The sequence below is a fragment of the Malania oleifera genome, chromosome 12, assembly GCF_029873635.1.
Source record: "Malania oleifera isolate guangnan ecotype guangnan chromosome 12, ASM2987363v1, whole genome shotgun sequence".
In the NCBI taxonomy this organism is placed as follows: domain Eukaryota; kingdom Viridiplantae; phylum Streptophyta; class Magnoliopsida; order Santalales; family Ximeniaceae; genus Malania; species Malania oleifera.
The window spans coordinates 9,379,331-9,407,255 of NC_080428.1; the positions used below are offsets into that span (position 1 = coordinate 9,379,331).

At 35.7% G+C, this 27,925-nt stretch overlaps 1 protein-coding gene across 1 annotated transcript in view; it reads right to left on the minus strand.

Annotated features, from left to right (window-relative positions):
• LOC131144415 (uncharacterized) overlaps positions 1–22,748 on the minus strand; it is a 43,142-nt gene extending 20,394 nt beyond the window's left edge. The window contains exons 1-3 of the mRNA XM_058093049.1: positions 21,564–22,748; positions 9,614–9,743; positions 449–939 (exon numbers count right to left, since the gene is read on the minus strand). Coding sequence (XP_057949032.1) covers positions 449–939; positions 9,614–9,743; positions 21,564–21,887 — 945 coding nt within the window. The 5' untranslated portion in view covers positions 21,888–22,748. The remainder of the gene's footprint in view (positions 1–448; positions 940–9,613; positions 9,744–21,563) is intronic.
• Positions 22,749–27,925: the final 5,177 nt, after the last annotated feature.

A 27,925-nucleotide genomic window follows, 5' to 3' on the forward strand; every position in this document is an offset into this window, starting at 1 on the left:
TGTTTAATGGATATACCCTACAGGATATCATCAGTCCTAATCATTTCACTTCAAGGTACAGACGCAGATGTAATTGGCATTGTCATATCTTTTGAATGCAAGAAAAACAAAAAATCCTTCCCCACCCCCAGGCGCCCCTCAACAAAAAAGAAAAATGCTTCAGTTGTCCCATAATATTTTCCTTTGGCGACCGATGCCTAATCGCCAGCACATAGTTTACTCTCCTACACTTGAATTAATGAACAGATTGTGCACTGATCTAACCATAGATACCACATTTTCCCTGTATTATTTGGGATGCACAAACAGGAGCAATTATCTAAGTGGTAGGCCTCCAAAATTTTTGGCAGCAACAAAGCTAAATTGTTATACAATTTTAATGCAGTAATTTTTAAATGGGGGAATCGTTAATAAAAACCACACCATGCATACAACCAAATTTCCACACCTTCTTTCGATATTCTTTTTTCAGCATTATTGCATCAACTTTCTTACTGCGAGGAAATCCCAGGGCTTCGTAATGATCAATGCACTTTAATATCCTATTCATCTCAACCACTGAACTTGTGTCTTCTTTGAACACCTTTCTCACAGAAGAGACAGTTTTGTTGTTAACAACAGATGACGTCACAGATGCTTTACTTGATGATTTACAGGAAAACAACTTGTCATCTTCATCAGTCGGCATGGTGCACTCACACTCTCCAGAAAAGTCATCATCTGTTACTGATTCTGATTTCTTGGGTTCTTCAGCATGTGAGCTCACACTCACATTGTCACACCATTGGAGAAAGTAATTTAATACATCATTTGAAAGGAATGCAAGGTTTATTGAGATAAAAACTCCATGCCACCCAACTCGTACTTTGACACAATAAATGGAATACATAGTTGCCATGAATATCACCAACCGCGCATGATTTAGGGAGAATATATAACCTGCACTCATAAATAAATTACTTGATTAAAATATTTAACTTAGAGAAAAGCAGCAGACTCCCATATTTGTCAGTAGAATTACTTGATTAAAAAATTTACTGTAGGTTCATCTAGATGTACACATACCTAGGAGTTTATTGCAAACAAGAAATGATGTAATATAAGGTTAAATAAATCAAAACATGATCTTTGGAGCTTCAAAATCAGAAAAAATGCCTATGGAGCTCAGCCTCGATGCAACAAATAATACTTTCAGAACATGATCCAACTAATAAAACTTCAAACTTTCTGTCAGTTGACAGTCAGGCAAATGAGTTAGAATCATGCCCTGCATGGTAGAAAGGATACTATTTTTATGATAAAATATATCAATAAATAAATAACTAGTTGATTGATTCAAGTAAATTTGCCTGATATCAAGCATAATGACAAAAATACAAAGAAAGACAGAAAACAAAACCAATCCAAGGGACTACAAATTAACCAAGCATAACAAGAACTATCTAAATTAAGGGCTCATTTTGTTCAGACTCTTCAGAGTTCATTTTTAATTCAAAAAATTGGATATAATTAAAAAGTGGCAGGACACCTCCACTTTTGGATTGTTTTCAACAGTTCATCACTCATTATCGTTTCTTGAAATGATCTTTTTCCTCAAATATGTTCAGGGGAAAGAACTTTCAACAATGGCATAAAAGACATGTTTTATCCACTGTTTCAATACTCAGCTCCTTTTTCCATTTTTGTAAAGGTGAACAAAAAACAAAATGGCTACTGAATAGGCCCTAAAGCCCCATTTTGGCTAAAGAGTTCATAAGTGAGCGGGTTTATCTATGAATCCATTTTGAAAAAATAAATAATTCAATGAAAAGGCTAGAGGAAAAGGTGTTCAACAAATGAAGCTATATATACACACACATACATGCATATATATTTAGTGATTGATGAACTCACTAGGAATATCAAAAATTAGATCCCTTGACCTATGCTGTTTGCAGATGATATTGTTCTAATTGATGAAAGTAGAAATGGAGTAGAACACAAATCAGAACTTTGGAGAAAAACTTTAGTGTCTAGAGGCTTTAAAATAAGTAGAAATAAGATAGAATATATGGAATGTAACCTTAGCCAAGTAAGGGGGAATATTGTAGATGAGATTATAATTGATAATCAAGAAATTAATAACACTAATAGATTTCGATACCTTGGATCTATCATGCAAGTGCAGGGAGAGATCAAAAGAGGATGCAATACATAGAGTTCGAGCAAGTTGGCTAAAATGGAGGGACACTTCAAGCATGTTATGAGATCATAGAATACCCTTATAATTAAAAGGAAATTTTTATAGGATAGCTATAATACCAGTCATGCTATATGGATCAAAATACCCTTATAATTAAAAGGAAATTTTTATAGGACGGCTATAATACCAATCATGCTATATGGATCATATTGTTGGACAACTAAGAAACAACATACCCAAAAAGTAAAAGTTGCATAAATGTGAATACTAAGGTGGGTGAGTGATTGAGTGGTGAAACTTTAAAGGATAAATTAAGGAATGAACCTACTCGCAATAAGGTAGACATAGCTCCAGTAGAAGATAAGATAAGAGAAGGGCAACTTAGATGGTTTGGGCATTTCAAGAGTAGGCCAAGTAGTGCTCTAGTGAGGAGTTAGTTATTGTTAGTGGTTCTAGAAAGGGCATAAATAGACCTAAAATAACTTGGAATGAGGTCGTGAGAAAGGATCTTATAGCTCTTAAGCTAGCAGGAAAAGTGCCCTTCATAAGGTGAATTGGCGAAAAAGGGTTCATATAACCAACCCACCTAATGGGACTTACGGATTGTTGTTGTTGTTGTTGATTTTGTTTTTGTTGCACGCGCGCGCGCGCGCGCATACGTATATATTTATATATTGATAGAAAAAAAAATATGTATTAGGTAAGAAGAAAGAGAATTTACTACCTAAGAGAAGGCAAGAAACCCTCAAAAAGAAAAAGGCCAAAAGAAATAAAGAAAAAGGCAAAGAAGAAAAAAAGAAGTAACAAAATCTAAATAAGAAAACCCGCCATTTAAATCCCTGCCATGATAATTCACTGCTGGAAGTTAACTTGAAATAATTTTTGCACATTTGTAAAATGATTTTCCATAAAATATAGAGTGTCTAAGGTCAATCTAAGGACGGTATTGAGCTTCAATTTAAATCATAAGATATGCATGAACAAATTAAACCTATAAACATTACAACTCAAAAATTACAAGTCTTCAAGCTTTGCTCTTCTGAATTCCCATGGAATACGCCAAGGATTTGCTCTCGATTAATTGCTTCATGGCTTCCATATTGCATCTTTCATTTGTGCTCTAAAACTTAAACATGTTCATTCACTAAATGCAAAAATGAGATACATGTGATTTGTTATTACCAAAACGGGATAGAACTCAAAAAGTCAACTGCTGATATGAGAATGCTTAGATAGATGCATGGACTAACATTGAAAGATAAATTAAGGAATGAACATATTCACAGTAAGTTAGGTGTAGCTCCTATAGAGGATAAGATAAGGGAGGGACGACTCGGATGGTATGGACACTTACAGCGTATGCCATATAGTGCACCAGTGAGGATGAGTTGGTTATTGTGGGGGGCAGTAGAAGGGATAGGGGTAGACCTAAAATAACTTGAGAGGAGATAGTGAGTAATGATTTAATATCCCTGAATCTGTCAAAAAAAATGGTCAATGATCGCATAAATTGGCAGAAAAGGATTCATATAGCCGACCCCACCTAGTAGGACTTAAGACTTGGTTTTGATGTTGATGTTGTTGTTGTTGTTGTTGTTGTTGTTGTTTTTGTATCAAACATATTTATAAGATAATTTGCATTAAACATATTCAATTAATACAAATGAAACGAAATTAATAAATCATTTAAATTTTATTTATACAAATAATGATAATTTAGACATGACTAGTTAAATAAAATGTTGTTTTAAGTTTATTTTTTCATATAATTTCAAAAGCGGTCATAATAAACTTTTGTTTTGATAAAAAATAAAACAAAATAAATTGAGAAATTTCACTTCACTCGTAAATCTCTCATTTGAATTCCAAAGAAATTTCATTCTATAGTTAAAATTTCGAATCTTGATAAATTTCAGATAATTTGTCGAGATTTCGAAGGGAATTATTTAAGATAGAAATCGACTGCCATTTCGATTTCATGGGTGACGAAAAACAGAAATTTGGAAAATTTTGAGGAAATTAAAGACCAAGATCCCATCTTATACAATAATTGTTGGGCTTCTACATCCTTCCCAGTAATTTCCTCCACAATAATAGCCCAAATCCCATCCTTACATTGCCGCTCTTTACCCAGGCCATCTTCCTCTAAAATAGGAGTTCCCTCCAATCACTCCATCGGACATGGAGGCACATACCACAGGTCCACAAGTAAATCAAATGATTCAGACATATACCCACTAGTTCCCAAAATTCATCCAACAACAAACTGTCATGACAGCAAATTCACCGTCACCAACACTCTCATCCTCCAACAAGCCTCTGATTGTTTTTTCTATTTACACGAACTTTTTCATTCGAATCCTTCTTTTGACTATTTACATCCACCTGCAATGCTGCCCAACAAGAATAAACCTTGCTGCCCCTTCTTTTACAAAAGCTGACTCCCTTACTCCTGCTTAATCTGGTCATCATCCCCACAAACCACCTTAACCTTTGTATCCCTAGGCTCAACGCTAGAATGAAGCATGCACATCAGCAAATCTCTCATCAAGATCACAATTTTCACCCACTACAGAAGCAGATACATCAGCAGAATTTCCAGATTTCCCTGAGCCGTTCCTTTCTTTTACTGAAATCTTCCAACCAAGACCCACGGACCCATTGTCCCTCCCTTTTGAAGAAGCTGTAACAAATTTCTTTCACCAATTGCATAGCACCCTTTTTAGGAAGAATTGAATTGCAATTCATCTGCAAAGCAAGAGGAGCTACCTTATTAGAGGGGTTAAGTCTTTCAATCATCTGCATATTTAAACTCAGCTGCTTAGTCTTATTATGGGCTTGAACACTATTGGAAATAGCAGGCAGTATGTCCACCAGTCCTGTATGAGCTGGGCTGACCAAAACCTGCCCATGACCCATAAAAGAATCTTTTAAATACCCAAGATCAGACTCTAATGCAACACAATATTAATAATACCCAGCCCACCCCATTACAAGCCCATGTCATTCCCCTTGAACTCACTTGGCCCACTTTTTGCAAGGCCCAATTCATTCTTTTTACTAACAAAAGAAAATATATTAAGAAAGATGATGTACATAAATAACGAGGATACTAAATCCTCTAAAAAAAAAAGAGAAAAAACAAAATAAAACTCAAAAAAAAAGAATAAGAAAAAATAAAAGCAAAACAAAAGAAAATTATCAGCCCAGGAAACCCCTCTTTAATCCTTCCCATCATAGTTCACTGAACACTTCAAATTAACTAGTTCCCTTTAACCCTTCTTCACCTTCAATTTTCCCCCATCAAGACTAACTTCATTTCCTCCTTGATCAGACAACTTAAGGCCCAAATCATCCAACAAACACTGAGTTTCACCGTCTTTCCAAGAGATTTCTTGGACTGGAGTAGGCAGAATTCCATCCTTAACCCTATGTTCAACTTTACTAACCTCATCGCCAAACATATTTATTCCCTCTAAGCCTTCTAAAGGAGGAGGCATGAATAAGATAAATCCCCAAGGCGATCAATAGAAGAATCAGAGGAACATCCATATTGATCCCGGAGTCGAAAAGTAAACCTTTTTTCGCATTCAAAATCACAACTCCCTACATTATCCTCATCTGCAACATCTCCCCATCTCTTATTATCTTGCACCATTTGGCCCTCTCACCAATTGGCTCCTCCACTATACTTAGAACACCTTTGAAATCTCTCTTAATAATTTTACGTGTTTTCTCCCCTGACAAATCTCGCATATCTCCATTATGTGTCCTCTTCAAAACCAATTTGCACTTCCTTACGACAGGCATAAACCTTTCCAATTCCCATATTAACCAAACTGACTCCCCTACCATCAATATTTCCAACTGACCCAAACATGAAGTACTGGTTTTCAAACTCCCAAGAATTAAGATTCTTAGAACCATAATCCCCCCCTTCAGCCCTGAAACTTCCCCTGTTATCATTCTTCTCCTGCCAAGGGAAACAGCTTGATTTCCTACTTCCATCGCCTGCTCTTTGCTGTTACTGGAACATCCCTCCTGATGCCCACTAAGGATGTTGTTTGAAGAGGAGCACAGCTTAGGATCTTTGTTATCATCCTATACCTCATTCAAAGATGAATGCTGATCATTCCACTCCATCTTCTTCACAAAGCCACTCTCCACAGAAACCCTAGCTGCCTCTGGAGTGATCATCATCCCCTCCAAACACGTAGCAAGAGATGATGTCATGAGCAGCATCAGCTGCATCGCACAGCCACATCAGTCACATACCTAGTTCCTTCCTGCTGTCACAACCTGGTTCCACAGTCAAATATTGATCTGCAGTCCCTCACCAACGCCGCTTTAATCAAAATCCTTTGCCATCAGAGTAAATTCCTTAGCCAACGCATAAAATTCGTGTACAAACATTTGCCACCCATCTCCTTTAGGTTCACCAGGAACAAAAACCGAAAAGATTTTATCTTTCCATCCAACCCTAACTCCAAGAAGTCCCCGTCTTCATTAACTGAATCACAGGCCAATACCTGACACTACCAATCAGCATGCTTCCATAACCCTTTTCCCGCCTCCCAAATGCCCTCCACAAACCATTGCACCAATGATGAAGACAAGCTCACCCATTGATTCTGATTTGGGTTACAGTCATGGTCTTAAATTTACACGAAAATGACAAAATTTCGGTCAAAATTTCCGGTTTCTCTGACCCTCGAAATTGAAATGGCAGTCGATTTTTGTCTTGCATAATTTCCATTGAAATCTCAATGAATCATTCGAAATTTATTGAAATCTCAAAATTTTAGCAAAACTTGTTAAAATTTGAATTATGCAATGAAATTTCCTCGAAATTCAAATGAGAGATTTAGGTGTGAAGTGAAATTTCTCTTAAATTATTTTATTTATTTTTATCAAAACAAAATATTATTACAAGTGATTTTGAAATTATATGAAAAAATAAACCTACAACAACATTTTATTTAACCATTCATGTCTAAATTATCATTATTTGTATAATAAGTATTATTTAAATGATTTATGAATTTCATTTGTATTAATTGATCACTAAATATGCTTAATGTACATTATCTTACAAATATGTTTGATACACATATTATATTACAACTTCTCCACCTCATACACAGCATAGATGTATTTATTTGTAATATATTAGTCCTAAAACTTACATTAGTATGTCTATTAATCATTTCTAAAGCTTCATAAAAGAATTCCATGCTTTACTACTGACTTCCATTATTTTTCCAAATTGAATTCGAAAATGACATCGAAATCAAAATTTCCGTTAAAATTTCTGTACTTTTGGAGCTCTGAATTTTAGTCGAAATTGAAATTTAAGACCTTGGGTGACACTAGGGCACAAATAAAAACTCACCTTTACCCACTCTGTCCAGTCTCAGATCCAAGGCAAAACCTTCATTCTGAGCTGATCTTCTGATACCTTCTACCTTCATGGACTACAGTCATCATCACTACAGGCTGAAGCATCATGCACCATCTATCGTAGGAAGGAGAGGAAAAGGGGTTTCGCAAACAATGATGTCATAGTCAATAATTTCTAAGAAGAAGAATTATTTTGAGCTATATTAACAATCAAAAAAGGGCAGGCATCAATCCATCAGCAACTCAGCCAATGAAACCCCCCAAAACATCCCAGAAGCTAATGGCCAGAGAGAAGCAAGAAAGGCAACACAATCCAGTAGCAAATTGGAAGGCGTGACCTGATCGCTTAAAGTCCTAACATTCCTCTCCATTCATAAGGTTAAACAATAGCATTCAAGGTGCAATTCACAGTATTTTCAATTCTTGCTTTCACTAAACCCCCAAAATTTTATCATGTCATACACTGCCTGATTCCACACTACCCAAGGAAAAGAGCCTACTCCAAAGCTACCTAGCTTCCCGGCAATGACAGAAAACATGCTCAATTCTCCCAGTTGAAGCCAGAGACAACATGGTCATCTCGCAAAACAAGTATTATGAGTAGTTAGTACAGCCCAAGCAAATGCCCGCCCTGATATCAGAAAGAACCTTCAGACTGCATTCTTCATAGGGAAATGAGAAGGAGTCAGACATTTCAATGAATACATTAGAACTTAAAAAGAAGAATTTAGTGGATAATTTTTCAGAACTTTCCCCAAGCCAACTACAAGTGTCACACCTTAACTGTGGGACAAAAGAATCTAGAACATAAAATAGATTTACAAACTCAATTTACTTCTCTTTCATTAAGATTCTAAAAAAATGAAATTCCTATGAAAGAAAGCCACCCTACAAAGGACAAAAATAAGCATTAGGAACATTATGCAAGGAAGGAAGCATGAAAAGACAACGAGCTTGGGCTGACAAAGAAGTTTCTCCAACCTTGTGCAGAGTATTACTATTACCAATCTTTTGCAGAGTATGAGGGAAAAAAACAAGTGACATATCTGAAAGAAAATTTACCAAGGACTTGCAGAAGCATCATAAATACTTACTCTGACATGCCACCAATTAAGACAAAGACCACATTTACTCGTATGACCTTGCCTAGAGAGTTTGTTTCTAAGGGAAACCTCAACCATTTCCCCACTGGAAATGTGGGCATATATATTGTTGAAAAAGAAAGAAAAAAAAATGGCATATGTTTTAAACCAGGAATTGACATTAGCACAAGCCCTTATCCCCAACTTGGTAGAGAATCCTCAATGACCACTCCAAAAGGACACCCAATCGCAAAAACTAAAGTTTACAACTTTCTCCAACCCCAGGCAGCCTAGAGACAATAAAATTAACTGGGCCATCATAATTGTTAAAAAAGACTCCAGTTAATACTTGACCCAGATACTCAGGAGGGCATCCATCAAGTTCAACGCAGCATCTCTCTTAAAGGAAGACTTCAGTGGTGGATGCTGAATGTTTAGAAGGGTCTAAACAAATGACAACCAATAAGTGGCCAATACTGCAAAAAGCAATCTGTAAGGCAAACAAACATTAAATTTAAATTATGGGAATTTATATATGAAAATGAAACATAATATGTGGTTTCCCTTGTAAATCCTAACCCATGGTCTTCCCATAGTGCAAATCCCCTCTAAGAACTTAAAATATTTGACTTTCTCAGTCATATTTTGCCCTTCTTCCTGCATAACATCTCCAATTCTCTTTAGTTTAAAAGAAAGTGTCTAAAGTAGAAAGTTAATTTATTAATTAGTTCTTGGATCATAATTCTATTTCCACCATAACTTCATAACTCATCCACTTCCACAAAGTTCATTTGCTAGATAAACTAACTTGGTTATATCAGCAAATGATTCCAGAGCAAATAATAAAAAATTTATTTTATTGGGAATAGAGGGCAGAAAGAAAGTAAAATATATGAGAACCATCATATCTCTTGTACTTGAATTAAAAGGGAAAGAAACCATGTCATACCTCCAACTATGAACAACGTCCCTGCTATCCAAAAGTTAGCATACATCCATAGAACCAATATTGCAAACAACCCTACAATAAAAAGACCAGATGTGTAACCCAAGTACTGAACAGCAGCTCCAGCAGCTCCCTGTAGTGATGGAACCAACCATTAGTGGCATTATTCTAAAATTTTGTTGAGGGAAATTTAAAATTTTAAGATAAGCTTCTGCTATTTTAGTTCAAAACCACAGAAAAAAAAAAAAAAAAAAGGTCATTTTGAGAAAAACAATAACCACAGGAATGTTCCCATCTACATTACCAAGGAAAAGCTTATGTGCAAACAGACAATAATAAGAGCCAAAACCAAAGAAACCAATCATAGAAACACGACGGACAGGCTTACTTGTTTAATCTAATTTTATTTGTTCTTCATCCTCAAATCTACTCACCATAGAAGCTATATTCTTGAATCAATTAATCATTTTCTTGCACTTTCATTTATTTAAGAAAATTATGGAATCAGCAGCCAACAGCCCATTGCAAAAAACCTCTTGCACATGCAAAACAAGGTGACAAACATCCAAGCAAAACAAATTAGTTCCTAGTTCTCAACCAAACATAGCTTAGCTCTGCGAATAACACCTTCTGTTTTTTTTTTATTTTTTTGGGGGGGTGGGGAGGGGGGTTGTGTTGTGGAGGCAGGCAGTAAGAATACAGTAGCACAAGGAAAGAACTCAAAAGAAGTACAAAGAGATAATCAGGCAGGTACAACACAATTAACAGGCATTTAGCCAAAACCCTAATATTACACCCAGTTATCCTAGAACCCAATACCCTAACCTTGTCATCAACCAGGATTCCACTAACAGTAGTCTCAGCATCAGGTTGAGCATTTTTCATGAAGTATGAGATTTCTTGTCCTCCAAATATGGTATAGTAGCAACCCAAACAAGTCTGCAAACATAATAATGACAAGTACAGTTGGAACTAATCTCAATAATCCATTGTGGATCAGCTTCCCGTAAATTATCCCTCTTAACCACAAAACAATAAATACAGACCCTTATGAATGCAGACATAAGTACTCCTTAAACCCCATTTAACGAGCTTCTCAAGAGTGGGTATACTATTTAGTATTTAGAATTGCTTGAGATCATACAAAAGCATGCTTATGAATGCCCTCTTGAAACCAAATAGCATTCCTCCAATGAGTTAGCAGAGCCTCAGCCCTTAAATGATTCCAGGCAGATTTTACAGTAAAAACACCTCAAGCATCTCCCAAAAGACCTGATCCTTTGCACTCACAATAGGGAGAAGCTCAGCTGGCAACTAGGAATAAAAATCTTTAAGGACATAGGATGAGGAGTATATTATTGTAGCACAGCCATTAGTTACCTTAACTTCTGTGGGGGGCCCATGATCCTGAACAATTGGAAGTTCATAATTCTGCAACGAAGACCCAGTGGGATGCCATTATTAAAAAACAAGAAAGCATCCTTTCCATTTCCCACGTAGATCATAAAACAAGGAAAGATCTCATCACTAGCCTTTAAAATTTTCCTCCAAATCCAAGTTAAAGACTGAAAAATTTTTAACTGATCAAACATAATTAAAGATTGTATAAAGAACCGGCAAGCAATGAAATCAGAATATCCAGATTTTCAAACATGTGTATTTTATGAGATTTGGGTTCTAGATAAAGAATTTCTGATTTTCTATTCTTTTCAAAATATCACCATTTAAATGTGTTAAGCATCTACCTCAATTTTTTTTTCCACAATGTTTCCACCCTAAACAAATAGAGAAAGAAAGCATCCTATGATATCAACTCTTCATGTCTTAACACATTATACGCACCAGAAAAGGAGAAAAAGATAAAAGAAACAAGCCAATCTGATATAGGCCTCCAGTCAGGATGAAGATACATAAATATACCAATGATAATGACATACCCCCCCCCCCAAAAAAAAAAAATGTTATCCCAAGAATCCATCATCCCTAGCCTGCATGATTCTATGATTCAAAAAATATTTCTTAAAAACTAAATCTGAAACTTCTTGCTCAGCAATTACACTCCATTAAAACATCAACTGACAAGCAGACTCACATCAAAACTGAACTTTAAGGAGATCATATTCACTATATAATGGAAAATACACATGCTGAGATTCAATGGTATTCAGAAACTCCAGGATCTTTTAAGAAACCAAATATAGTATGGTTTAATACGAAAACAGTAGGAAATTATGAATAAAAAATTCAAGAAACTTTGCAGAAGCAAAGGAGGATGACCAGGCTACATTGCCTGCTTTAGGTATGAAATACGTCTGCAAAACAACAAGGCAGCAAAAATTCAAAATACCACATATTTGCACAGATAGCAAAAGAAAGAAAGTCTTTTTGTTTTTTTTATTCCTATGTAGGTAAACTAAAAGCTGTCAATGAGCATTCACTATCAAAAAGATTTCCATTTAACCCAAGGAGAAGTACACACACAAAAACATTCAATTACCGAATAATATTTGAAAATGATAATATAGATGTCACATGTCTGCATATAGCCAGTAAATGAGTGAAATGGGATTTTTGGGCTTGTTCAACCCATAGGAACTCTCACAATTCTGGCTACTATGGTGATTTTTAGGTTGTTCGTCAGATGTGACACAAAGAATAATGATGCAGAAAAGCAAACTGTAAGAAGAATTTGTTCTAAATGGGGGTAAAGGAATAAAGAGAGAGTAATAGATATCAAATACTTGCCAAAGGGACTGGCCCTCTGGATTTTAAAACCAGGGAAAACGAAAAATATTGACTACCCATTACATAAATTAGAATACTTTATAGCATAAAACTCTAATAGGAAGATAAATCTCAACCATCCAATGTAAAATAAATAAAAAATAAAAAAAAAGGCTGAAAAAGACAAAAAGCCCCTAAAAAATTCTGCTGCATTAACATGAAAAAGGTTGCATTACAATAACTGCTACAGTGCCATAGATAGTAATTTTTTGTAAGGAAAAAAGAAGGAACTCTCACAATTCTGGTCATTACAGTGATTTTTAGATTGTTCGTCAGCTGTGATACAATGAATATTGATGCGCAAAAGCAAACTGTAAGAAAAATTTGTTCTAAATGGGAATAAAGGAATAAAGAGAGAGTAATAGACATCAAATACTCGGCAAAGAGACTGGCCCTCTGGATTTTAAAACCAGGGAAAACAAAAAATATCAACTACCACTTTACATAAATTAGAACTCAACCATCCAAAATAACCTAAAGAAAATATCTGAAAAAACAAAAAGGCCCTAAAAAAGTCTGCTGGATTAACTTGAACAAGATTGCATTATAATAACTGCTACAGCGGCACAAAAAGTAATATTTTTTGAAATAAAAAAAATAAGGAACGTTAACAATTCTGGCTATTACAGTGATTTTTAGATTGTTCGTCGGATGTGATACAAAGAATATTGATGCAGAAAAGAAAACTATAAGAAGAATTTGTTCTAAATGGGAGTCAAGGAATAAAGAGAGAGTAATAGACATCTACTAGGCAAAGGGACTGGTTCTCTGGAATGGAGGTTCTTTGTTCGTGTTTCATCCTAAAGTGGAGAACCCACTCGACCTCGACTCCTCTCTAGCTTGAGCAGTCCTCTCCTTATCCTCTTGCCACAAGCCCTAATTCAAGCAATCTTCTTCGGTGTCATTTGTCACGCTCTAGGCCTCCATATCCAACTATTTCCTCGACCAAACCTTTTGACCGAGACTCCCCTCTAACTCGAGCAATCATCTTCCTTCCGTAAGTCCTAGTCCGAGCAGACCTCTTCAATGTCGTTCCTCTCACTCTAGGCCTTCCTCTTCAACCTTTCTCTGTAATTTTTTTGGTACTAGCTTGATCCCCACTGGTCGATTCTATGACTAGTTTCCTTAGATTAGCAAGCTTTCTCATGGTTCACAAGCTTTTCTAGTTCACAATCTCCATGTTCCTCTTGTTCGACATTCTCCTTGTTCCTCCTGTTCAAAGTTGGCCTCTAGCTGTTCGTTGGAAGGCGTTTTCTCTAGTGGTCCTTTCACTTTCTCGCAAACTTGGTTCTCTATTTGTTTTATGTATTAACGCGATGTCGAGAGATGGGAAGCATTGTGGTGGTCGAGAGGAAGTCATTTGACCTGGTCTTAGAATCACAGAATACCGCAGGGGAAGAAGGATCTCCATCTCCCTAGAGATGGTTGAATTCATATGGTTTCTTGAATCTTGGGAGGAATTATAGGCTCTAAAAATATCCGTACCCCAAGCAAATTCTTGGTTTTGTTGAACAAGGAAGAAGGATAGAACCCAGACTTTGAAATTGAACTCAAACAAGTTTGGGAACTGCCTTGCCCTTATGGAGACAAACAGTGGTGATTCTAGAACCCTTGCATTTGGGGGGTTTGAATCCAAGGGATGGGTGAGGATCTCCTCCTCAACAGTCGAGCAGGGGCACCATATTTTTTCCCCCACAAATAAAGGCTCAACATTTTCAGTCGTTCAACATGTGGAGGAGAAGCCGACGGCCTCCCAAATGGATTTGAACCCGATTCTCAACCAATCGGCTCCCTTGTGCCCTTGCTCTTATTATGGCAAGCCTTTGAATCTATTACTGAGTGGTGTCTTGACACCCAACACACAGGTAGCGGGGAAGACAATAAACAAATGTGATCCTTCGCAAGTGTTGTGGATGAGAAGAATAGTGCAGCAAGCAACTCCTTGGATTTCCATAAGCATTATAAAGGCAGTCCAAAGCCTTCATCTCGTTTTAGGATGTCAAAGTGGCCTTAACTTGGCCTTGGAGCTACAGATACAGGGATCATTTCGACCTTGCAATCTCACTTGACTACTCAAAGTGCAATCCCAACTCTTGTCTCCCTTTAAGCTACATGATGGTCCTTCTGGAGCTACCAAAACATTAGTCCACTTTGGCAAGGCTATCGCACTATACGACCTCCCCTCACAGGAGCTGCAACTCAAAAGAAGATGGTTTTGGAGCAAAAACCCCCTAATTCTCTTAATGATACTAGAAGACTAGCCCTTGTCCCAGCCCCTTATATTGGCTAACTTTGTGAGTCAATCCTAACTTTGAGGATTTGATTGATAGACCCAATTTTGAAACTTTGAATGACGTGAACTCAAACAGCTCTCACTTCAAGAATCAAGCATCTGTTTGGGTTCTTCGAAAGTTGAAATTGGTAAGCAAAACCATAGGGATGACCTTCGAAGGGTTTTGAGGACAGAGCCTTACAATTGTTTGAGGATATAGAAAGAAAGAGAAGAGAGGAAATGAGAAGTAATCACAAAAGACCTAAAGACAATACCAGAAAGTTGGATATCAATAAGGAATTAAAGCGCTTGGAATGTACAATGAACTATGGGAAAACAGGATGCTCAGAAATGGAAGAGGCATGTAGTAGCCGACCCCACATAGTGGGACTTAAGGCTTCTTGCTGCTGTTGTTGTTTGTTGTTGATACTTTGTTACATTTGTTGATGACTACTACATGATGACTTGGTGGCATTTAATGAAAGATTTGTTTAATATAGTTTGTGCCTTCTGTTCTTAATAAGCACTCATTCTGGTGTAAGAGTTAGGATACTTCATAGTGATAATGGTAAGTACTTCAATACCCAATTCTCGTGCCCACTCCACAACAAAATGGAGTTGCAAAGCAGAAAAAGAAACATTTACTCGATGTCACCCATACCCTATTGTATCAAATGAATATCCCCAAAGCTTATCGGAGTGATGTTGTGGTCGTCCCCAAAGCTTATTGGAATGATGTTGTGATCATTACTTGCTCTCCCATCAATAAAATGTCATCCTCTTTACTTGGTGGTAAAACCTCGTATTCAATAATCTTCACAAAGGCTCGTTTGTTCACACTTCCTCCTCATGTATGTGGCTATAGGAATGATCAATTGGATCCTCACGCTAGTTTATTTTTCTAGGCTACTTGGTACTCAAAAGAGATATCAATATTATAGCCCTACTTTACATTGATTTTTTGTCTCACCTTCTTTGAGTCTATGTCATACTACTTCAATTCCTTAAGTCAATCTTGATGAGTCCTTTCTTCGCCTATCCTATCGTGCCAGTCCTCTTGTATCTTCATCCAAGTCCTTCTCGCCATTTAGATCATCCTAATTTGCATTTGTGCACAATGGCAACTCAAGGGAGGACAACCTCCTGTAGCTTCTATTTCTATGCCTTTAGTTCCCTCATCTATTGATCCTATGTCCAAATATGTTGATCTTTTTATTGTTGTTCCAAAAGGTAGATGCACTTGTACCTAGCATTTAATCTCTAACTTTTTCTTTTCACCCCTACCCCATCTTTTGTTGCTCTTGCAAAATCAATTTCTAAAGCCTTATCCCATTTTGGGTGGAGGAATACAATGGCTGAAGAGATGCATACATTACAGATACTTGGAAATTAGTACTTCCTCTTAATAAGTATGTGATTGGTTGTTGCTCGATGTATACCATGAAAGTCAACCAGATGGTTCCATGGCTCATTTCAAGGCCTTATTTGCTGCTAAGGAATACATTCAAGTGTCTGTAATATGTTTGGATTACTCTAAACATTCTCCCCAATCGCGGATCTTATGTTTGGATTACTCTAAACATTCTCCCCAATCGCAGATCTTGCCTCAGTTTGCTTGTTCATCTCCATCGCCACCACGTGTCATTAGCTTCTAGTGATCTTCAAGAAGTCTATATGGAGCAACCACATGGATTTGTTACACAAAGGGAGTCACAATTAGTGTGTCATCTCAAGAAATCCTTGCGTGGTCTAAAGCACTCTCCCAAATCATGGTTTGATTGATTCAATGCCATAGTATTTGAGTTTGGACATTAACGATGAATAGTAGATCACCCTATATTTTGTCACTTTACTGCATATAGTAAGATTCTGGCCATTGCATATGTTGATGATATTGTGATTATTGGTGATGATGATGGAGGTATTATTCAACACATGAAGCATTTTCTACAAACTAAATTCAAAACAATGGATTATAGGCCATTGAACTATTTCTTGGGTAAAAGTATCCAAATCTCGTAGGGGACCGTTTTACTGCATATGAAGTATGTCCTAGACCTTTTAGATGAGATGCATCCAAACCTTTTGATACACACACGGATCATAGCAGCAAAATAGTGCCAAATGTGGATGATTTGTTGACTGACACCAGAGGACAATGGTTGTTGGAAAATTGAACTATCTCACAATCACTCAACCCGATGTATCTTTCTTAACAAGTCTTTTGAGCCAATTTTTTGATACTCTTAAGAGCAAGTTGTCGGATGCAGTCATTCATATCTTGAGACACCTCAAAGGGCAATTAGGAGAGAACTCTTATATCAACATCAAAGTCACACTTATATTCAGGGATATCAGGTGCAAATTAGACGCAATCACCTTCTAATAGAAATCCACAACTAGGTATTGTGTTTATGTTGGTGGTAACTTGGTATCCTAGAAAACTAAGAAAAAAATTGAGGTGGCTCAGTCGACTGTTAAGTCAAAGTTTTGGGTCAAGTCTCACACTTCATATGAGCTGCTTTAGCAAAAGAACATGCCATAAGAACAAGGTTTTCCACATTCTCGACCTATAGAACCGATTTGTGGTGATCAAATTGTAACTCATACTACCTCCAACCAATTATTTATAAGCATACAAAACACATTGAAGTTGATTGTCACTTGTTTTAAAGGAATTTTTGCAAAAGCCATTACAATGACTGAAGTCTGAATTCCAACTTTTATTCACTAACGCCATGGGGATAATCAAATTAAATCCTTTTGTAACAAGTTGGAACATTTGATATCTATGCTCCAACTCAGGGGTGAGCATAATTCGGTTTTAACCGAATACCGACCGAATTCGGTCAGTTCAGTTCAATTAATTTGTAGTTCGGTTCGGTTCAGCTCAGTTCGGTTTCAGAATGGGGTAAATTCAGGTATTCGGTTTTCGGTTCGGTTATGGGGAAAATGTAATTCGGTTAAACGAAATACCCGAATTTTAATTTTAATTTTAATTTTAATTTTAATTTTAATTTTAATTTCGGCATACAAATTATACATTCATATTTTTTTGAATTTCGGCATTCCCATCTCCATCTCGACATTCCCATTTCGGCATTCAAATTATACATTCATAATTCTTTTTTATAATTAATTTTAATTTTATTCGGTTAACCGAATTACCCAACAATTCGGTTCAGTCAGGTACGGTTCGGTTAAAGAGCTCAATTCGGTCGGTTCGGTTATGGGGTAGGGTAAATCGAAAAAAAATCAGTTAATTAGGTTAATTGGCCAAATTGGCCGAACCGACCAATTGCACACCCCTACTCCAACTTGGTGTGTGTTACTAGTCCTATAGTTATGTAATATTACTGCTATGAGTTATTGTTAGTAAGCGTGAGTTAAGTGTGTGAATTGGCAGGGATAATATGGTCATGGCTATATACCTAACACTTATTATAAAGAGTGGGAGAGACCTATTATTCCAATTTTGCCAATACTTCAACAGTACCAAAGCCAACCAAGGCCCACTACCACATTGATGTTTTGGGGTTGACCATGACTAGTCATGATTTTGGATTGATATCGAATTGATTGTTTGTTAGTTTGATCCCTATCATAGCAAGGACACCAAATCTTCAATGAAGGGAGCTGCCACAATCCTGCTCCTGCTTCAAATCAATAGTGCAATGGAGAGACTGCGGATAAATAAGTGTACATTGTATGTAAAGTTCAAGGAACCCAAAACGAACTCCTACCATTGTCCAAGGCATCATGCAAGTGATTACACCCCATAGTGACCATGAAGTCACAATCTTGTTATGCATGCTAAAAGAAAATTGAATCAATTGCCTCAAGCATCTTTCTTCTTTTAGATTTAATGTATGACAACCATAACAAGCACACAATATTCACAACTTCAAGTATATTATAATAATGATTTCACAATGGAAGAGCAAAGGCTTTGTCCACATGGATATTAGACACTTTTTTTTGGATAGAACACAATTTTATTAACTAAGAAACAAATTAAATAATGGAGGACAAAGAGTCCTCCTTGGACAACAAAAGATACAAAAACTATAAACTACTAAAAGAATCACAAAAAACAGAACAAGTATCAATTACAAGCTCCAATCTCTCAGGAAGACAAACAATAGCAATCACCAAGAAAATCCACGAGACTACAACTAAAGGCATGCGAGGAAGTCACCCTATCCCAAAGACACCGTGATTGGCGTAAGCAACCATAAAAATCATACATCCCTCTCAAACCCACAAGGTCCAAAGGATGACAAAGACAGCCACATACCAAAGAGCTCTTCCGTTTCTATTCTCTCTCCAGAACCCCTAAAGTTGACCAATAACAAGTCTCCCAACTTTCTTGTGGCTAGCCACTCTTCCCCGCAAGAGAAAAAAAAAAGGCATTCCAAAGCTCCAATGCTACCCTACAATGCACAAAAAGATGGGCATTTGTTTCATTGCTTGCATGACACATAAAACACATGTTAGCATTGAGAGCTTTATGAGGCCTTCTCCTCTAAAGCAAACCTACGTGGTAATCCTTTCCAGGATCACAGTCAAACTAAAAGCCCAAATCTTCCTAGGGACCTTAGCCCTCCAAAGAATGTGGTTCCAAGAAACAAAGTTGGGGAAGGGAGTATAGCAATTAATGATATTATAAACATAAATCTCATATCTTGGAAAATATCAATTACCTACATATTATGAGAATTTTTGCTAGGCAACAATAATGAACCCTCTTTCAATAGCATAACATAGCCATAATCATGGCACTGGTTCTGCCAATAAATAGAATTACAGCTAGAGAATTGCTTGTCCACTAGCTAAATCTTAAGCTCAGTATTATGCTTATGCAAGACCATTGTCTAAAAATCACTAGATTTCTCCATTTCCAATCAGCCATAATCTCTGGATTGGTCAACCAATTCTTGGCAGTAATTTCTCTCACTTCCCATTTTCAGTAATCTGTGGATTGATCTACAATCCTTGCCAACATCCACTGCTGCGCAATGTTATAATTTCTCCATGTTGCGACAGTCATAGGATCTATTTTCACGTGTTCGACTAAGTCCTCACCACCCTTGCCCTCGAGGTTCAGTGACAGTATATCTTTACTTTTTGAGTCCTCTTTGGCAAACCACACAACCTGCTCCCACTGCCCTTACTTTATCTACATCAGGGTAGGCAGGCATAGGGTCATTCATAAATACACAAATTTTAAAGAATCAAGCCCCCAACCAAATTGTACAAGTTGTTAATGAATCTCAACATCATTAGTGGTAACACTAGCAACATTTCTTCTACCCAGCAAAAATGACATAACCTCAAAACCACCCCCCATGTCGCAACAAATATATATATCTTAATGTTTAGTCTCTAGTTTTCAAAAACAATGTGCTACACCATAAAAAGAATTACAGACAACAATTGTCACAAATATAGCTAATGACCCCGAAACAGAAACAGAAATTAATGGGAATTTACAAATGCATGAAACACTACACAATATAAATCAAGCTTAAAGGTTGAGTATCCACCTAACCAACTAATACCAACCCTACGTTCATCCACTAACAGCCATCCTCAAAAACTCTCAAAAAACAACCATGCCCAATAAGATTATATTGGTTCACTTTTGCCTTCCCTTTATTAAAGCCACACACTGGATATGTTACTCATTAAGATGTACTTAGTTTTAATTATTCTTAGAACTTGAAAGCACTTGAAATATGATAAAAACTTAACTCGTCAAACGTCTCTAGGAGCTCCATTGTAAAGCATAAAAATGCATGGAGATTACTTAACAATTATCATTAATAATAAAATTTGTTCAGAACTTTGTAGGAGGATACAAGGACTGGATAGCAGTTCTACTCTTGGATTGCAGTACTTCAATTTAGCTAATCCATTGAAGCAAAGAATTTGAGAAGTTATCCTCAATGACATGCCAATGCTGGCAAAGCTTGGAATTCCACGAACACAAAATTATATGAGCATAGTAAACTTCAATCCTACACCTTAATCGAAGGGAATAATGCTGGCCGCAGGCAAACACCCTTATCCACAATTATTGTATGAACTACGAGAGGACTCCAAAACCATCATTCTTGAAAAGCTGGCCCAAGGCATGAGTGAAGCTGAAGTCAGAACATTATGTTTCCTGATGCACATGTTCCAGACAACCAGCCCAAGCTTACGAATCAACAAACTTCAACATTGAATCACCTTTCCAACAACACTAGTATAGTACTGGAAAGCACACCAAAAGAAGAAGAAGAAGAAGAAGAAGAAGAAGAAGAATACCATACACTCTAAAAAAAAGGGGCAGAGGAGATGACTAAGCCTCCAATTTTTTTTAATCACCATATGCCCCACAGGATATAATGTGCAAACTTTGAATTTCCAAGGAGTCAGTGGAGCCTTGCAGAAGTAAGTCGGCAGGGTTCTAATAGTTCTATATATGATGCCCAGACAGATCAAACCCTATTATGAATTTGCAAACCTATGCCAATCAAACCCATACATAGCCACCATATTCCAACCCTACCCCTATCCAATCCAACCTCCTCCCACCCCCAACCCCCACTGCCTCCCACCCCCCCCCCCCCCCCCCCCCCAAAAAAAAAAAAAAAAGAGAAAAGAAAATATGCAGAACTCTGATGGTATGTAAGTCCATCAAACTCAAAAACATTGAGAGAATAAATTGTAGATCATCAGGGGTTTAAGAATATTGTAGAACAATGAACATCTTAAACTGAATTCAAACTGTAATCTCAATATTGCTGATAAGGAAGTAAAGTGATCATGGAATTTTAAAGAATCACAGAGCAAGAAATCAATGAATATGAAAAAAGTAAACAACCAATAATGTGAAATGAAAAGGCATACCATGCTAAGGAGTACATAGAAAATGCAAGACAATGAAGTCAGACTAAGAAAGCAACTCCACATTACAACAAGCAATGCTGCCGAACCCAGCCCAACAAATGACTGGGAACCTCGAACAATGCAGTCTCTCCAATGACATAACAACAACAGTAGAAACTCTCCCAGTCTTGCACAACCACTGCACACTGTGGGCCAATGACGCTCTACAAATGCTGCAAGTTTGTCTCTGGACCAGCTGAGGGCAGTTCGAGCACCCGAGTATGCGTGTTTCTGAGAGCATACCCATTTCCAACCCTGCTTGAACAGCCCTATATCCTCCATCATTAAAAGCAGCTAACACTACACTAGCATCGAGCAAACAAACTACCCACTCTGCTTAAGCAGTCAGTATGAAAGTTAAAATCAAAGAGCTTTAAAGAGGCCACTAGCTATCGATAAGCATCAATTAGAATTGGAAACTCTCTAAATGTCCAGAGATTTAAGGCCACCGCATCAACAGGAGACATGACCGAAGCTTAAATGAGACAGATACAATTCACGGAATCTGAGCTGCAAAAGCGGGCGTAAGAGGGAAGATCTAGAGGAAGAAGCAAACAGATCAACAGATAGAAGCCCTCATGAAAATATTTATTATTGAATTCCAAACCAATACGCGGTGAAGAAGAGATCGCTTCACATGCAAGTTTCCACAAAAGCAACTCAGAGAAAAGCAGGAGACTGGACTCTCAACGATTCCGTCCCTCTTTTGGCAGTGAGTTCATGCCATCCCTCTGGATTCCGCAGGAATGCAAAAGCCAAAGGGCACCTTGCTCCTTCTGAGCACTATTCACATGACGGAATCTCAATGTCCAACAATGGAGTCCGGTTCAGAGACTGCTGTGCGTAGGTCGCGGGTGGGTTGGGACCGCCGCGAGCTGAGCCGAGCTGACCACCGACAGGCGTCTTGGTCTTCGCAAAACAAAAAGGATGAGAGAGGGAAGAAGAGAAAGGGATAAGAGATGCGGAGACCTTCCCTCGGGCTGCGGCTTCAACTGGCTTGGCCCCCTTTCACTTTTGGAGTGACCGCCAAACCCTAACAGCGCAGCGGCTTCAGGCGATACTCGTGGAAAAAGAGGATTTGCATTGAAAAGTTTCCGAAGTCGTCATTTCTGTCACGTGAGATGGACGCGGGGAGCTGCGTTGGGAGTGAACTGTTGGTTGGAATTGGATTTTAATTCTTGGAAGAGAGATTAGGTTTGACAAAGAGAGGGGTAGATTTTAAAATTTTTAAAAATCTATCCAAAAGTTTATTAAAAACGGCATAAACTATTTTCAAAATGTTTAAAATGTTATAGACCTAGATTTGTAGAAACATACAAATACTTTCTTTAAAAAAATTATTATTTTGTAAATTAATACAAAGGGATGTTTATATCTTTTTAACAAATTTAAAGGGAAGTTCATGATATTTTTAAAATTTTATGAAAAATTTTTGAAATCTCAAAAAATATCATTATCATTTTGTCAAATCCCAAGAAAGATCAGTATATTTTACCCTTAATTTTATTAGCATGAAAGACTCTAGCAAAAACTAAAATAGAGATAATTTGGCAACTAGTGCCCTTGCCTATATAATTACTTTTTAAACCTAATACTCGACAATAAAATTACTAAAAAATAAAAAATTTAAAACTTATTAAAAAATCATAATTTTAGATAGAAAAGGCATTTTGATTTAAAATATAATTTTATATATTATCTATTTACTATTAGTAATTGTGTAATGATAATAATAGTGGTAGTAGTAGTAATAATAATAATAATTCGATTTTTAAAAATTGATACTCAAAGCTTCTAAACATAGCAAATAATTTAAAGTGTCAAACCAATCTAAAAAAGTCACAATTAAAGTCAGTCAGTGATTCACATTTGATATCTTAAATCAAATATGTAAAATGATGTTTGTTAAATCCTCTTTTATAGCAAATCCAAGAAATTATTATTAGCAATTGACGTACCATTATATATGTGCTAGCATTTGAGATTACATAAAATGAAAAAAGATAATCATCAAATGTGCAGTGTTCCTCCCAACATTATTTCAATGAGCTAGAAAAATCCTCTATTTTCAACTTGCGAAGAACACATTCACACACAAAAATGCAATAATAAAAAATCATGAAATCACAAAAGAGTTATAGTTGTTTCAGGCACACTAAAACGGCTCATTTGACAATGAGGAAGGAAAATCAATTCCACTAAAAGAGCCCATGCACCAATATCAATAGAAAATAATGAAGGAAAACAATGCCTCAAAAATCTCCTAATGACAACTTTAAATCATTAGTTTAGAAAAAAGATTATATACAAATTTAAGTTGCGAGTATAGACTGAAACATCATTAGTAAAACAATTTAAATTTGAATAGTTGCGGACATAAATTGAGTATAGACTGAAGTAATGGAAATATCACTAAAGAATGTGTGAATACTCAAAATTAGTTGGCAAACATTTTCACTGAGGCATTATCAGAAGAAAAGTTTACAAACGAGGTAAGAGGACATATTTCCAATGGAAATATCATTAGAGAGTATGTGAATACTCAAATTTAGTTGGCAGGCATTTTCAATAAGGTGTTATTAGAAGAAAAGTTTACAAAAATCCATGGAGAATTTGGAATGTGCTACCTTAATTAAAAAGGGAAATTTTGGAAATGAGATAGTTAAAAGAGAGAGAATGTAGGCAATCTTCGAAGAAGTTAGCGCCAACAAACGTCTTTTACTCCATCTCTCTCACTTGAACCCTAATAGTTCAACTCCTCTCTTCGTTCTTCATATTTTGAAATGGCTCTTAAAGTAAGAGGTGGAAAATCATGAGAAGTAGATCTTTGGGAGAAGGATTGTCTAAAAGACGAAATGCTAGTATTGTTAAAATTTCCAATAAATCACTTATGGAAAAAAAATGAGAATTCGGTCGAAATTCCTTAATCTCAATAGATTTAACCTCATGTTCTTACTGAAAATATAGAGAAATAGTTTGTTGAGAATGATTCTATAGATAGTAACAAGATGGCTTCAGGGTTTTTATGTTGAATCATTTGACATTTGCTATTACTAAGAAATATTCCACATTGCCTTATGGACATTTGATCACCAAGATGCTCAAAGAAATGAAAGTTGATTTTAGGAGAGTCAGAGTTAATGCTCACTATCTCATTTTAAGGAGGTTTGTAAAAACTAATTCTAGTTGGATAGAAAAGAAGAATCTAAAAAGCCTATACCATCTACTAGATCATCCTTTGCAATTCACCAATACATTTTTGCTTATATCTAGGATATTCAAAGAAAAATGTATGTGATGGAGAAGAAAGATTTCTTGGCTATAAGAGTAGTACATTTGGAGGTAGTATACTAAAAAAACTAAGGCAAAATAAAGCTTTGTTCCAATCTCAAGCCTTCTATAGGAGTGATGCTCATTTTTTCTAAATTTTGTTCAAAGAATTTTAAACATTTTATAGGAATGTATATACATCTTTACATGCCGGCTATGTATCCCTATTTACTTTTTGTTGCTAAGAAGAATGAGTGAAATTTAGTTTATATTATGTTAATGATCATACCTTTTTGTATTATACTGAGGCCAATATTGTATTTTATCTATGCTATAATTGGTGTGACATTTTGATGATTGAATATTATATGTTTTGGATTGACAAGTTGAGTTGATGCATAAGTTCTAAAATTATGGCAACATTTTGAGATATTTGTTTTTAATCATTGTCAATGTTGAATTTCAAGCTAGTATGTTGACAGGAGATGATTATTTCAAAAGAAAGGCAAAAAGAGGAAAGTCGATGGACCACCCTAGGGGTTCTAGATGATTGGACCACCTTTTTGCCAAAGCTGGTCCATTGGCCCTTTGAGGGCAATTGACCGCCTGAGCATTTTGCCAGATTTTTTTTTTAATTTGAAATAAATGGAGTTGTCACTTTATTTTTTAATTTAAAAAGACAATAAATAAATAAATAACCTAATAATAAAAAAAATGAGATTATTGAGTTCAAAAGTATATTTATGTATAGGGAAGGCAATTGAATAACCACATAAAGGATAATTACTCAATTAACACCACTAATGACACTCATTCAAAGAATGTTTATTGTGTTTACATGTCTGTATTTGTCTCCAATTTTTTTATATATTTTCCTTTAAAAATTTGTTAAACCTATACGAAAGTCCCACTAAAATTTCTAGAATTTTCAAAAGAAAAAATTATGTTTTTAGATTTCCTAAATTTGAAACCAACATTTTAAACTGGGAAAGCCTAGTTGGGGAAATATGAAAGAAAGGACTAAGTTTCATTCCTTGAAAACATTTTTTTTTTCTAAATTTCAAAAATATCCACGAAGTTATGAAAATAATATTTAATTGGAAAAATCAAATTTGGAAAAACCAGCTTCCTAGAAATCGAAAAAAAATAAATATTTATTTAAAATAAACAATTTTCAAATTTAAAAAAACAATCCTCTTTGGAAGAAAGCCAACGTTTTGGGAGAAAGCCAAATAGAGTTAATTTATTTTCTAAAAAAAGAAAAAACACCTCTTCAATTTTACATTATCTTTTTATAAGCTCTTCTAAATCCTGAAAAAATATCCTTTGAATTTGTGAAAACCAAGTTGGGAAAGCAAATTTTATGGAATCCAAAAGGACTAATTTTCAATTTAGGCAACATTTTTAGAAGTTTAGAAAAAAAATTTCTTAAATTTAGATAACAATACTTTTAAATTAGGAAAGCCAAATTTGGGAAAAATAATTTTGGGAAATTCAAAGAGGACTAATTTTTTAAAATTAAAAAAAAAACAATTTTCTAAAGTTTTCATTATGAAAACGCAAAATACTTTTTTCTAGATTTTTAAGAAAAGAACATTACGAAGCTCAATAAATACATGTACAAAAACAAATACAAATCACATAAACACACACATGTCTATCTTGTAAAAACCTATTATATATGCTAACATAAGCAAACAAGAACAAATGTATATAAACAAATAAAAAAGTATCTAAACATGCAATTACACAAAAATCGAGAAAAGAACCAACATGTCCATTTCTATTATGGTCGATCGATCAAACCTTAGGGGATGGTCGACCACTTGAGGCTTCTGTCAAAACCGATCAACCCCCATCTGGTGGTGGTTGACTGACATGGAACTCTGTATTTCTACAAATTTTATGCAAATAATTACGTCCTATCATGCGTTTAACACATGCCATTATTGATGAAACCTTGCATATATAAACACATTTACTCATGTAAACACACATTATTCTACATTTGTACACATACTACCATTGTGAAAACTTAAACACATGTGTACACTTATATTTGCATATTAACTTGCTAATATATTAACTTATACAAAACATACTTTTTACACTAAATACATGCATACACCTACATGAAAATGCATTTCCTACATTATTCATACTACATATGCACATAGTATTTCATAGAAAGACTCACATATCTACATAAAATAAAAAGTGAATACGGTAAGAAAACTGACCTAAGAATATTAATCTCAATGTATATCATTAATAAAAAAGAAGAAGTGAGAGTGCAACACGTCAAACCATATTTTTTACTCATTGGGTGTGTGTAACGCCCCAAACCCTTAAATTCGGGTCCGGTGCATTATACCTAATAATCCATAATCAACATATACGCAGCGAAAAACATAAACCATAATCTTCATATAACATATACCATAATACCAGAGTTTACTAATTCTAACTATAATCCATAATAAATCAACCATCACCTGCATTTCCATACATACATACATCTCCAAAATATTTTAGTATGTTCACAAATATTCCTTTCATAACTGGCTTAAAACATAAAGACATAAAATATAAATTTTATACATCCCAAAATTAGCATAAAAATATACCATTTTCTTTTTCTATTCCCCAATAATACTATAAAAACCTTGAGCTCTTAAAGCTCGATCTTGAGGATATCCTGAAAAAGATAAATTCATATTCGGGTGAGACACATCTCAGTAAGGGAAGAAACCATATATTAAAATAGTGTGTGGCCAACATGAGTTTATATATAACATATGTGTGGCCAACATGAGTTTATATATAACATAATATTTAACATTTGAAAATTCTTAACATAATTTCCGAAATCATTCCCTCATCCTAATCAAACACATGCAAATATTTAATCCATGAGATTACCCGAGGATAGGGGTGATTACCTGCCCATACAAGTAGCACCCCTCTGCTCTGATACATTTGACAACCCAAAGGTCACAACTAAAGCATACCAGGGCACTCACCTTACTCAGTAAGCCCTCAATTGATAAATT